We start from the raw sequence: 13,849 nt of genomic DNA, 5'->3' as shown, positions 1-13,849 counted from the left end.
GTATTCTTGCTGTCGGTCTCCATTTGCCACATCTCCCATCAGTGTAAAGCCAGCCATTGTGTGTCATTACGTACATTATATTGTGGTGAACTGTCCCTTTACTAGCCTGACAAGCCAGGCCCACATCAAGATGTTGGGTCTGGGAACTCAGCATTGACAGGGCTCAATCCGAGGGGCGGGATAAACGCTTGTCTTTCAAATTCCCTCTGCACGCAATCGGATAGCGCTACAACCAACCAGAGCGACACTAGTTGATAGATTAAACTTTTGCCGTATCCGGTCGGCAAAACTCCGAACACATCTTCCTATTTTAAGAATGACTTCAGTGCCGTTCTTTGTTCTTTTCTCAAAGAAAAGCTTAACTCCAAGTCTTCCAGAGTCGCAGCCAAAGCCGATGCGAAAGACCGCTGTTCGCCAGCAGCAGCAGCCATCTTCTTTGTTTTCAAGTAGCAGGGAATCGTCGTAACTCTGCCTTCATTATGTTAAGCCCGCCCACCGACTCTATACACGATGTGATTGGCCTGACTAGAGTTTGGTTTTTCCAGCTCGCAAGCCAACATTGCTAGACGACCCTGGCTGCAAATTACATTTGCTGCGGCTAGGGTGTGTCTAGATTTCTAGGCTATCCCTTTACTGTAACTCAACAAAACGAATGTAGCCAGGTTTATTGTACACAGAAGATTAGCCACATTCACCATGTGGTGAATTTCAGTCGTGTGCAGCTTGTCAACGTTCCCATCACACATGATCTTTCTCAAGGTAGGTAGGTAACGTACTATGAAAATGTTCCATCTGTTCTACATGGGGCACTCATGACAGCAAATGATTAAACCCGACGTGTTGATCACTCTAATCGTCCACTGCCTTTTCTTTCTAAAGAAACACAGAGAAGTGGCTTCTGCGATTTAAAAATAGCATCATAGCATGTAACATCCTCTACACAAGCCTTTAGCAGTGAAGTACTAACTCCACTCATTTTGGCAATAATATCATTCTCCAAAATTATTATCTCAAAACAAAGTGCATACTGATGTATTAACCCTGCTAAATTATTACCATGACCATGTACATAATGTGCTTATCCTATATTAGGTAAGCTGACGACGCAGACTCATTCCAAGACTGCCAGTCAAATAATACTCTTTCAACCAACAGATCTGTTACAAAGAGCTGTAGACATCAAAAACATATATACAAAGCAGGAGATGAGTGTGTGTGTGTGTGTGTGTGTGTGTGTGTGTGTGTGTGTGTGTGTGTGTGTGTGTGTATATACACTCTTGTTTTTAGATCATTTTGAGAACCTATATTAAGATTTTTAGACCTTGAAAGTAAAGACACTTTAATCCTGCTTTTTACTTTCTTGCCAAAAGTTAGATGATGATGATGATGATGATGATGATGATGATGATGATGATGATGATGATGATGATGGATACCATCATCATATCCGTAGGCTAAATATGAAGCTATAGGCAGGAGACAGTTAGATCTGCTCAGGATACAGGCTGAAACAGGTAAACAGTAGGGGTGGGTAAAAACATTTGAAAATCTTATGTATCATGATTTTCGTTTCCCTAAAATCAATATTTTTCATTTTTACCAATGATTCACCTGAATATTTTCTGTTTGAATGGTACCGTTGACGGCGCCTACATATCCGTTTCTAACTAACAGAGCGAAAGCAGAAAATGCAGAAAATACGTGCTATGTTCTTCTTCACAAATTAAATAAATGTCAGACTGACTGACTTGCCATGTGATGTGCAGTCTATTTAGAAAACAATGAGATTTTAGAAATGTCTCATGATATATTGTCTCTAGAAGTGTATTATTCAACTTAATACTATCGAATTGCAATACTACTACTACTCTAGAATCACAATAAATGAAAATAGCAATACAAATCGAATCGCGAAAGAATCGAGCCTTAGTAAACAGCTAGCCTGACTCAGCCCAAAGGTTTAAAAAGTGACAGTTTAGTCATTCAGTACAGCTTCAAAAAACAACATGTAACAGGTTCATTAGTGAGCTTTAGAGGTGCTGGTAGGCAGATTAGTTTCTTTGTTACCTGTAGCAACTCATTTGGCAATGGCTTGAATGTAAGTACGTACATTATCATCAAAAAGTCATGTGCTAAAGCTTTAACTAATTGTTTTGGTGCCTAAACAACTGTCGTCGCCGCGTGACGCTCACCTTTTCTCGGCTAAACTCATCTGCCACGGCCCCAAGGACCATCATCGCACCGTGCCCTGTAACCCGCTCAAAGTTACATTTAGTTGGCTAAACTCAACTAGCAACGGCCTCTGATAGGACCAACAGCTCACGGAGCTCTGTAGCCAGCGGTCGACTAATTTCATAAGATATCATACGGACCCTTTCATGAGAATGTGCTGTTGTGTTGCATGTTTCATATACAGTGTGGTCCTGTTAACGTACTACGCCGCGATGCTTCCCATTTGTGCTACGGGTGTCAATTAACACATCCTGAGACATCCTGCTGGGCTGCATCAACACTGTGTTTTCAGCACTCGCACTCACACAGTTAATATCCTGGAATATAACCTTTTTAAACTTGTTCTGCTGCAAGTTGCTGTGGATGAAACAGGGCCGAGAATGCCTCCCTGCGGGAAGGGCTTTCCACACAGCTGTATCAGATTCTGCAGTTATAGTAAACTTGCTTTGGGGAGCAACAAGACAGCAAAAGACTGAAAGGGTCACTGCTTCTAGTGCACTGCTGTGACACTTAAAGTGAGGCTGGCATTTATTTATTTTATTTTTTTCTGCCACTGCAATTCCCCTCAGGAAAATAGGTTAGCCATTAGCCGTGAAGAAAAAGGATAAGGCCGTAAATAAATAACCTCACTTTAAATTACTTTTTTCATTTAGCTTAATACAATTCCAATGTGTTGTGTCCCATAGGGAAGATCTAGGGTTGCTGACAGGGTTTAAACACCTTGTACGTCACCTCGAATGTGAAGAGTATAAAAGTAGAGTATAAAAGTACCCATGTTGTCCAGTTGCCCTGTTAGCCTAAATTAATCTCTTTACGATCAGTATAGTGTAGTACAGTGCCAAAAAGAAGTGTTCAAAGTCAAACAGCAGTTATTAGTCACTACCTCCAGATTGTATTTTTCCTCCATCTGTCTTAAGCTTCGTTATTTACATAAGTTGTCAGACTGACGCACAACCATGTTGGGAAACATGAGTGTGCTGTGCTAATGCCCAAACAGATACCTAATATCTTCTTTTTTTTGGGCCAGTCATAGCCTAGCAACTGAAACTAGGCACAGAAGGCTTGTCAAGCTTTGGGTTTCTCCACATGCTGAAGCCTTGTACAGTATAGTTTGGAGGCTGGTGTCTTTTTTATTAAGCCTAAAAGTGTATCTACTCTAATATAAGCTGCAGATGTTAGCATGCCTGGCTAACTAGCGTACTACCTAGAGTAGTAACCTCTAACAAGCATCAGAGCACGTGAGCGAGCGTGTGGGAATGAAGCTTAGCAAAAGTCCAATCAGGAAGACTCCCTTTACTCACTCATTCTTATCTCTCTCCGCAATCTCTCTCTCCAACGACTTCTACTCTGTGGGTGTTCACTCCAAGTACTCCAACCAGATCTTCACAATCATATCCTTGCTGTCAAACGTTAATAAAATTAGCACAAAAAGTAAGGAAATTTGTGTTTGGTAGATTATTTCTCTGTGGTGACAATGCTTTTTGGCAATACATCCTATACCGTTGGAAAGCCTGTTTAGTTCCCTTTCAAATGGTGCCCCATTTGTAAGGAACATGCATTTGTGGGATGAGCAGCAGTGCTGAGTTTGTGGGTTGCGCCCATGAAAAATTTGCCAAATCTTCTCTGCCAATGCCAAACAGCTTATTCTGCCATTGACTCGTTTGGTGTTTGGTGGATTGGATGATTGAAGTTTGAAGAAACAAGACATATAGGCAATTTAACAATGTATTCATTTCACAAACAGGAGCCTCAGTAGGGTGTGGAAGAACCATACACAGCCACAACAGCCTGGCACCTCCTCCTCATGCTGGTCACCAGCCTGGTCACACACTGCTGTGGTATCTCATTCTTCAACCAGCATTTGTCGCAAGTCAGCCAACGTGGTTGTGTTGGTCACTCTGGCAGGAACAGCACGCCCCAGCTGATCCCACAAGTGTTCAATGGGGTTGAGGTCAGGACTGTGTGGGATGCCATCCCACAGGAGTGTGTGACCAGGCTGGTGACCAGCATGAGGAGGAGGTGCCAGGCTGTTGTGGCTGTGTATGGTTCTTCCACACGCTACTGAGGCTCCTGTTTGTGAAATGAATAAATTGTTAAATTGCCAATATGTCTTGTTTCTTCAAACTTCAAACATCCAATCCACCAAACGAGTCAATGGCAGAATAAGCTGTTTGGCAATGGCAGAGAAGATTTGGCAAATTTTTCATGGGCGCAACCCACATACTCAGCACTGCTGCTCATCCCACAAATGCATGTTCCTTACAAATGGGGCACCATTTGAAAGGGAACTAAACAGGCTTTCCAACGATATAAGATTTATTGCCAAAAAGCATTGTTACCACAGACAAATAATCTACCAAACACTAATTTCCTTACTTTTTGTGCTATGTTTATTTGTTCTCATCTGTTGCCGTCAGTTTTCATTTCAGTATGAACAAATGCGACCCATCCTCAACCCCTTCACCTCCAGTCTTCATCATATCAGAGCAGAGATACTCACGAGTCTCTGAGCTAGAGTCCAAGTAAAGTCTCAAGTCTCTGAGCTAGAGTCTGAGTAAAGTCTCAAGCCTCTGGTGAGTAAAGTCTCAGGTCTCTGAGCTAGAGTCTGAGTAAAGTCTCAAGTCTCTGAGCTAGAGTCTGAGTAAAGTCTCAAGTCTCTGAGCTAGAGTCTGAGTAAAGTAGTCTCCGAGCTAGAGTCCAAGTCAAGTCTCAAGTCTCTAAGCTAGAGTCCGAGTCAAGTCTTAAGTCAGCGCTTCTTTTGTTTGGGCCTTGTTGTCTAAAGTTTTTAAAGCCAAAGCTTCTGAGGAATGGCACAGCAGCTGTCGGTGCAGTAGACATGTTTGTAGTCCTCTCTCATGTGTGGCGGTAGAATTATGTGTTACGTAGGTAGGATATAGGTTACGGTCAGCTCATCAGACATTTCCTAAAAATAAAAAATTGTTCACGAGTCCCGCATCTCGAGTCCGAGTCGAGTGTCTAGACCCCCAGGGGAAAATATTTGGATCTAATCACGGCTCCACTACTCTCGTAATTATGCACTTGAATAAAATTGGATTATTCATTCTAAATGAGGACTGTCGTGATTGAAATGAATATGGTAGTATGGGTATTGGAACACAGGATATGTGTTTTTGAGATTTGGTTGTGCTGGTCGGCTCATGTGCAAACCTACCCAGAGGAGGGTGTCATGGGTAACCGTAGGTCGTTTACATGTATCTCTGCAGAAGCACAATCCAGCTTTGAGGATAACAATAACATGTCTTCCATACTCTAAAAGGATTTGTGAAAGTTTACACGTTTCAATCTTTCAGTTACATTGAGCTGCAACTTGGGGCCGACGAAGCATGCAGTTGGTTTGAGCAGCAATGATGAAAACATTTGATCTCAGGTTGATGTTTGCACGCGTTGTATTTAATGCGTTTTACTGAGATGTCTGGTCTTGACGCAGCAATTTCCCCTTTCTCCCAAGGGAGACAATAAAAGTCACATTAACATTCATACACCTTCATTTCGGGCTTTGTACACTTTTCCTCAGAGAGCGTGCGTGCTTACCCTGAAGTCGATGCCCACAGTGGAAATGAAGCTCCCGGCAAGAAAGGCTCCATCTTTGAAGCGAACTAGCAGACAGGTCTTTCCAACCCCTGAATCCCCAACCAGCATCACCTGAGAGACAGACAGACAGACAGACAGACAGACAGAGACGTTTTAATGAAACCCTGTGTCTGGGAATCTATCTACAAATACACAGAAGTTTAGGCAATGTAACACACACTCCCCGAACTCCAATCTACAGAGGAAACAGAGCGTCACACTCACTCCAGAGGGAGAGAGCAGATTGTACAGACCAATGGGATAGAGAGAGAGAGAGATGTGGGACCCAGAGTTTATTCGTTCCCCTCCCCCCATCAGACAAGCCTAAACTTAAAATTAGCAGCAATATACTGTGATATAAAAGGTCACTGTTTGATATGTGTGACACTGAACGGTTGTGTCTATAAAGTCACAGAGCAGTGGTTTTGGCAAGCCTGTCACGTAGAGATACTTAATCAGGGTGCAGAATTAACACCAGATGCCACCCACATCATGAGAACTGAGATTTGCATGTGCTCAATGCAAATTATCGTTAGTATTTATCAACTCCATTTCTCACTTTAATTATATTTCATGTGTCAGTGCTGTACCGCCAGTCGGGCTTATAATTATTTTCATTATTGATTCATCTGTCGATTATTCATCAAATTCAATCATTTAGATTTTTGGTCTATGAAAAATGAACCAAGACAAAAAGTTTAATAAAAAAAAAAAATGCAAGCCCAAGGGGACCAGGAAATATTTGGCAGTTTTGGTTAACACTTTGAAATGTTTTACGGGTCGCAACATTACAACATTATAATAGTCCTACAGAGACAAAGTGTGTATGTTGTAGGCCTGTAACAATCATTACATCATTGTCAAATCGCAAATATTTGACGCAATCGCCGTTTCTTTGTTTAACCGCAATTAACTGCTAACGTTAGCTAAGGTCTTAAGTGGTATGACTGTTGATGGTAATTGTTGATGTTTAGTCATTTAAGAGGAAAATACAATGTTTTAAAATTAATAAGAGGCGTGATTCACTTCATAGGCGGTGTACCTGTGTTACATTACATTATCTGGGTCACATGACAGTGATGGAACCAAAAGACGTATCCTAGGATTCATTCAAAACTCTATTTGTTTGAAAAAGTAATACTTAAATAAATATTTTTTTAAAAATTGACTGAAAGAGACATAATATTGCTAAATCGCAATTATTTCTGAGACAATTACTTGTACAGTGAAATTTGGAATTGTTACAGTATTTTGTAAGCTATACAAACAAAAAGGATAGGACACATTTCTGACTTGGGAGAGACGCACGCACACTATTTGATCCATTTCATGTGTAGGTATTTAACATTCTAACAAGTAAAGGATTACTTTAATTTATGACGTTTTCCATAAAAAAAAAATGTTTTTTTAAAATCGATTCATGCGTATCGCGATTCAAGCTCTACCGATTCAAAATCGATTCCTAGAATTTCAAAATATAATTAATTTTTTTTATTTTTAATTGTATGTCTACTGTAATCACATGGTAAAAGTAACTACATTTACATACTGTGAATCGTTTTTTTTAAATCGAGAATCATTTTTGAATCGAAAATCGAATCTTGAGCCTAAAAATCAATATCGAATCGTGACATTTTCTGAATCGTGCACCCCTAATTTAAAGTTCTGGAAATGCGTTGGTTTGGTAAAAGGGGAAATTGGCTGGTGCATTTTGGAATGTGTTGTGTATTAACAGCCAGATGTTTTGTCATTATGTCTACTCCTGCTGAACAAAAAGCTTCCTCCTGTGCTGCTGGGAATTGAGCTCATACAACCCCACCTCTTTCACATTATTGCACTGGACAATTAAATAGCTGTGGCACACACCACTTAATGGTTCTGTTGGCCAATATACGTATATGCAGTTCCTAAACTTTTTGCATTTGCAGGGACCAGAGTAGAGAAACCAGTGGATATAGCTTATTGTATTTTATACATGCGAGAGGACTTTGGGGGATTAAACATGATTGAATTACACAGCCGGGGATTTTACCTTTATGGACAAAACAATCTACCTTATTGTTCATTTCTGGACTGTGCCTTCAATGATAAATAATGGAGGAAATGAACGTTTCTCTGCAAGCCTGCAGAAAAATATGCACACTATCCACCAATTATGACATACTGTAGCGCTGCACAGGCATATTTATGGGAGCCCATTTCTGTCACCAAAAGAAAAGAAAAATATGAAAAGCTATGCATTATTAGGAATGAAAAAATACTCTTGTTAAAAATAGGGCTGAACGATTTTTGAAAATAATCTAATTGCGATTCGATTATTTTTTTAAGCTCTTTGTCTTCTGTATTATTCAACAAAGACAAACAATAAATCATTTTATAGTATGAACACACAATTACACACTAGACAGTTAAATTAGTAAAAATATAGTGTGTGTGTATATATATATATATATATATATATATATATATATATATATATATACACACACACACACACACAACAGTGTATTTTTTTTTACAGTGCACAGAGAGGAGCTGCCTCCAGCCCCTCCCCCTCGTGAAGTTGCGTGCTGCCGTGTGCACTTGTTCAGAGAGGCTATCGTTGCGTTAGCTAGTTGCTGGTGTTCTTGCCGTGGGATTAACTGTACTAATAAAACTGTTGAAACACCTGCAACGCTGCTGTGAAAGCTCCCCGAACGTCATTTATCAGAGTCTGGTTGTTACCCCTCTCAGTGGCAGCTCCTCCACTCATATCTTTATAATGGAGCTAACCGCTAACCGGAGCTAACCGCTAATCAGAGCTAATCGTTGCCAACCGAGCCTTGAGTTCTGTGTGTCTGTATCCATTAACTGCATGTATGGACTCGAGCCCGAATAAAACCCTTCATTTTATTAAAATGGCTGTAAAAGTTTTAAACTACAACTCAGAGTTGTTTGAATGACAGAAATCAGCTTAAGGTACGGCGTAGCGTTAGCGTGCTAGTTGATGCTTTCTCTGCGGAGTGCAGACTGATTTGCTCTCGCGAGTCATGTGACCAAATCGTTGCCTTTGCGATTAGGAAATCGCGTTTTAACATATCGCGATATTATCGCAAATGCAATTAATCGTTCAGCCCTAGTTAAAGAGAAGAATTCCTGTCGACTTCAACACGTAGCTATGTTGTTTGTTGTCACGATGTGCTGTCAGTAGCGAGAAAAACAAAAATAATCTTTGTTGCCTACACCGAGTTATGCTACTGTTAGCTTTCGCACCGAGGCCGCTGAAACGGGGCAGGTTTTAAACGTGCTTTTAGCCTCTTAACATGTTCGAGATGTCATTACAAGTGCCTACCCACGTGAACTGATTCCTTCCGAGTGAACACAGTGAACATGGCTGCAGTAGATGTGAAAGAAATGCAGAAAAAGTTGTGTTGGATTTATTTTATTTCTATAGTTTATAGCTGACTTTACCAGCTGACTTCTCTATTGGCTGTTGAAACAAGTGACGTCTCTTACGTTCTAAAACCAGCCTCAGCGACTTGAACAACTGAGTCGTGGCGAAACCATCAGCTGCGTCGAGTCCAGCTGAGCTGCCAGTTTACCTTGAAGGCGATGTCGTGAAACTCTCGGTCTGCCTAAAACTTGACTTATGCTGTGTGTCCGCTGTCAGCGTCATTTCCACGCTTCCCATTCATGTCTATGGGAGCAGCCATGCAATGTATTCTGGTAGCGTCGCGGGGACTTTGGCGAAGCGGGGCGTCGAGTCGCCCGCTCCTCATTTGCATAGAGTTGAATCCAGCCAACTTTATGCAAATGAGGAGCAGCCGGCTCGGTGCCTCTCAAAAGCTGACGGAAATCTTTTAAACTGACCGTTGTCAATCTGAAATGAAGACAGATTCAGCAACTGCTTAGCCTATTTCTCGCTTAAAATGTTTTCAGAAACACATTTCGATTAACTATTTTCGTGAAATACGAGATTGTGTTCTAAAGGCGATCCCATCCGTGAAAACAACGCGTATATGGTCACCCAACATTAGGCTACCATGAATAGCAACTTCTGTTTTTATCATGCCAAATTTTCATGTAGCTAGGCAAAAAAAAAAAAAATGTGGGGGCGGAAATGGGTTTCCATACCTGGCTGTCTCACATGTCCATGAAAACGTCTACAAAGTTTCAAAAGATGACAACTAAATGTGAAACCTAACACACCTTTTATTTTATGAAAAGACAGTTATAATGGGCATGCTGCTGCTTTCAAGTGATCTTGCTTCAATCATTTCCTTAAATTCAGCGACACACACATTTACTCTGGTTTTTAACATTTTTTTGAAACGACACTGCAAACAAGTATAATTTAAACTTCCAAGAAACAAGAAGATATTTAAAACCTGGGATTCTACCTCATTTAAAAAAGTGGGAATTGAAAGGCGTTTTCTGGCTGTTTCAAACCTCGCACCTGTGGTCATTTAACGTTCTAATTGATTGCTTAATTGAACGCACGCTTGTAGAATGTCTCATTATAAGCCTGAGCTGTCGGCTTACCTTGAAGGCGAAGTCGTAAAACTCCCCGCTGTTGCTGATGGACGGTCTGCTGGGGTAAACCAGTCCGGAGGACGGAGCGCCAGCGGCGGCCAGACCTTTCCCCGTCCTCCCGCTTCTCGGCGACGCCTTGGGGCTCTTGGCGCTCCCTTTGCCTTTCACTGCCTTCTTCCTGGACATAATGACTAGTGATAACCTGTTAAGCTCCCAGCAATTAAGGTCGAAGAAATCGAAAAGCAGGAGAGTTTAAAATATTGGGGGTTCGTTCAGTCTTAAAACACTTTTTTTTTTTTTTTTTTTTTTTTGTGGTCGAAGAGCGTTGTGGCGAAGGAAGTTCACCTGCGCGTCTAAATCATGACCGTCAGTTAGAAGCGGTTCAACGGACACAAAGTGGCTATAAAGCGAGACAGTTGTCGTACCGGTGTTGTAGCTGGATACGTCTGAGCTCTGGCTTACAATGTAAACAGCTCTCTCTCTCTTTCTCACTCCTCCCTCTCTCGTATTGTGATGTTGGGAGCGCGTGAAGGCATGGTTGTTTCGGTGCGTTTGTAAGGAAAATCCACCCTAACACTGAAATAATGTAGGCTACATTTCCAATATACTGTGACGTCCCTCAATGAGCAGTCAGTGAGACGTTATAGCCAGTTTACTGAGTTGTATTACTGACAGGAATACAGGCTACCGTGGGCCGTTGCCAACGCCAAAAATAAGTCAACTACCTGACGTTAGCCACTCGCTAGCTCCCCGTCTCCAAAAACTGAGCTCCTCCTTGCACAACATAACAGCCGTCTTTTTCTCTGTCCCCCCCTTAGCTCTCAGCCAACTACAGGTGTATAATCTCCCGTGGCTCGCTCTCATAGGAAGATGACATGTAAACAGGGTTCACAGCATCTAAACTCACATGTTTAGTTCACTGACAGGAGGAAATCTCAGAGTTTACCTCAACATCACTAATCTGGCCCAAACAACTGCCTCTAAACAGTGATACTCTTAACATTAACACGAACACATTAACCTATAGAAATAACACCGTCCGTTACAATACTGTAGGCTATGTGGGACTAGAGCTGGGGCAATATGGAGAAAATCAAATATCACAATATTTTTGACCAAATATTTTGATATTGCCGCAATATTGTAGGGTTGACTATTGGCGCTTTCATGAAATATTTACACAATGAGATTTAAAAAAATAAATAATCATCAATAACTTGGATATAATGACTGTGGGTAAAGGTAAATAATACAACAGCTAGCCTAGAACAGTCTGGTAAGTTCATAAAATGACATCACTTTACTGTAATGCAGCCTTTAAAACCAGGAAAAGACAACACGTGTCATATCACGATATCCAACGTTGAAGACGATATCTAGCCTTATACATTAATATCGATATAATGTTGATATATTGCCCAGCCCAATGTGGGACATTAGTTGATGTCAACAAAAGCAGTCTGTCTAAGCTGGAAATGAGAACACTCCTCAAAGTGATGATGTGACGCAGCCATTTTTTGATGATTATTAAAGATTATATTACACTGAGAGTAATTCTGGAGAAAAAAATGTTGAATACTCAATCCAAATCAATTGAATGCGGGGCTTCAGTGCCCATCACAGTGTACTCTACGGGGCAGCTCCAGGATCTGTTTGTAGATCACATCATTTATCACTTTACTGTTCATCTTAAGGAGAGACTGAATGGGGCCAATGTATAATGAAACAAATGAGTTGTACAGTGTAGTAGAAATGACAAATTGTAATTTAGGGTGTAATTTTCTTTTAAAGGTGCAGGTCTGTATGACAGCTTGTAATGGGAAGCATCACATTTTCTCCACAGACACCTTCAATTTGAAGGCTGAATCACTCCGCCCAGTATCCAGACCGCTCAGTTATGGATGGTGCACACGTGCAAGCAGGCGTTCAGCAGGCATGCTGTACAATGTGGGACTTAATGTGCAATATGTAATATATGTACTGTATTTAATCAAAAAATGATCACAATGTGTTATCAGATATTAATGTAACATGCTAAGTTGAAACACTGTTTTCTGACATCAATGCTAAAGCAAGTATTTTCTCCTTCTGAAATTTCCGTTCCGTGACGGAATGTCTGTTTGTGTTTTGGCCTGTGTGTTGGTATTAACTGCCCATTTAGACAGCCGGGCCAGGTTGCCAGATATACCTGTAAAAAACGAAAACCCAGCGTGCTACAGCTGTAGTACAGATGCATTTAAAAGACGGAGACAGATTAGAGCCTTAAAGGACAACGAGTTGACTAATTTCCTCCTAAACAGGTAAGCGTTGATCTTAATTCATTTATATCACGGCTAACGTAGGGATAGTCATTTTCATTCATTTCAACATTCATGTGCTCGCATTAAATTATATAGAGAACTCCAGTTAGTTACTCTTAAAAGAAAATGAGACACAGCTGGTGAAGTGATCCTGACTGGTGCTAACGCCGCCATGCTAATACACGCAAACTGCTAACGTAGGAGCCATGACATATGTCAGAAACTGCAAGTTTGACTTCCTCATAATGGAAACATGCAATTTAACTTTGGCAAAACACGCCGTAGCCTGAATTATTGGATTGTACAACAGTGTTCTCTACAGGTCGCTTTGTAATGTACATAACGTTATGTTATTGTGGCTAACGTTACCATCGCCAGCTTCACGGTTATATGTTGGACAGCAAGATGATTCCCACTTTCTTACAAACTGGCCTGCGACCATAATGTGTAATGTACTGACTGTACAGTGTATAGACAAGCTGTATAACAGGGCTGGAAGTAGTAGTACCGACAATCTCCCCCCTGCCGAAATTGTCTCCCCGCTTCTGTTCAGCAGGCGTAGCCGACAGACAGTGACTATGCCCTGGGTTCAGACGACCGTGAGGTCGTGGTCTTTCTAGCGGCTGTTGCAGTGACGTTAAGCCGAGAAAAGGTGGCTGCCAGTCACGCACAAAGCTCCGCAAGTTCACGGTCTTTTTAGCGGCCGTAGTTGTCACGTTTAGTCGATTAAAAGATGACTTTCAGCCGGGTTCGGAGCTCCGTGAGAGCACGGGCTTTTATGACTGTCAACATAGTAGCATCAAGCAACTCCGCTGCGCTGTGGATTAATGTCTAGCAGTGCGAGACTAGCATCAAGCTAACATTGACATTTTGTGACGTTGGGTTTAGCGTTGTCAATCTTGCAACTCCCATGAACTTCGACACTGGGGAGGAGGGGCCGGGGAAGACGACTCTTTTCAGTATTTTGAATTTGGACTACAGTAACCATTTCAAACGCTAGCTGTCAATATTACATATTGGACTTTTAAAGGGTATAGAGTGCGTTTTCACAGTGTGACCTGCAGGTGCATGTTTCACATAAAGCATTTGGGATTCAGAGTTGCTCCCAGAGAAGAAATAAATCTCATTGGTTAAGCCTCAGTTGATACAGGTAATGTGACTGAAGCTAGGGCTGGTCAATATATCGATATTCTATCGACAAACGAGACTACGTA

General features: G+C 41.3%; 1 protein-coding gene across 4 annotated transcripts in view; it reads right to left on the bottom strand.

The window, feature by feature from the left end:
• Positions 1-12,500, bottom strand: part of LOC116046887 (ras-related protein Rab-26) — a 132,956-nt gene extending 120,456 nt beyond the window's left edge. The window contains exons 1-3 of one of the 4 annotated variants that reach the window (XM_035997491.1): positions 12,178-12,500; positions 10,345-10,521; positions 5,785-5,895 (exon numbers count right to left, since the gene is read on the bottom strand). In XM_035997491.1, coding sequence (XP_035853384.1) covers positions 5,785-5,895; positions 10,345-10,521 — 288 coding nt within the window. In that variant the 5' untranslated portion in view covers positions 12,178-12,500. Of the gene's footprint in view, positions 1-5,784; positions 5,896-10,344; positions 10,937-12,177 lie in introns of those variants that run through there. The other 3 variants (XM_035997490.1, XM_031295360.2, XM_031295359.2) reach the window with 3 other exon arrangements.
• Between the last annotated feature and the right edge of the window lie 1,349 nt (positions 12,501-13,849).

The sequence above is a fragment of the Sander lucioperca genome, chromosome 22 (genome assembly GCF_008315115.2).
Source record: "Sander lucioperca isolate FBNREF2018 chromosome 22, SLUC_FBN_1.2, whole genome shotgun sequence".
Lineage (NCBI taxonomy): Eukaryota > Metazoa > Chordata > Actinopteri > Perciformes > Percidae > Sander > Sander lucioperca.
This window is presented reverse-complemented; position numbering and strand designations above follow the sequence as displayed.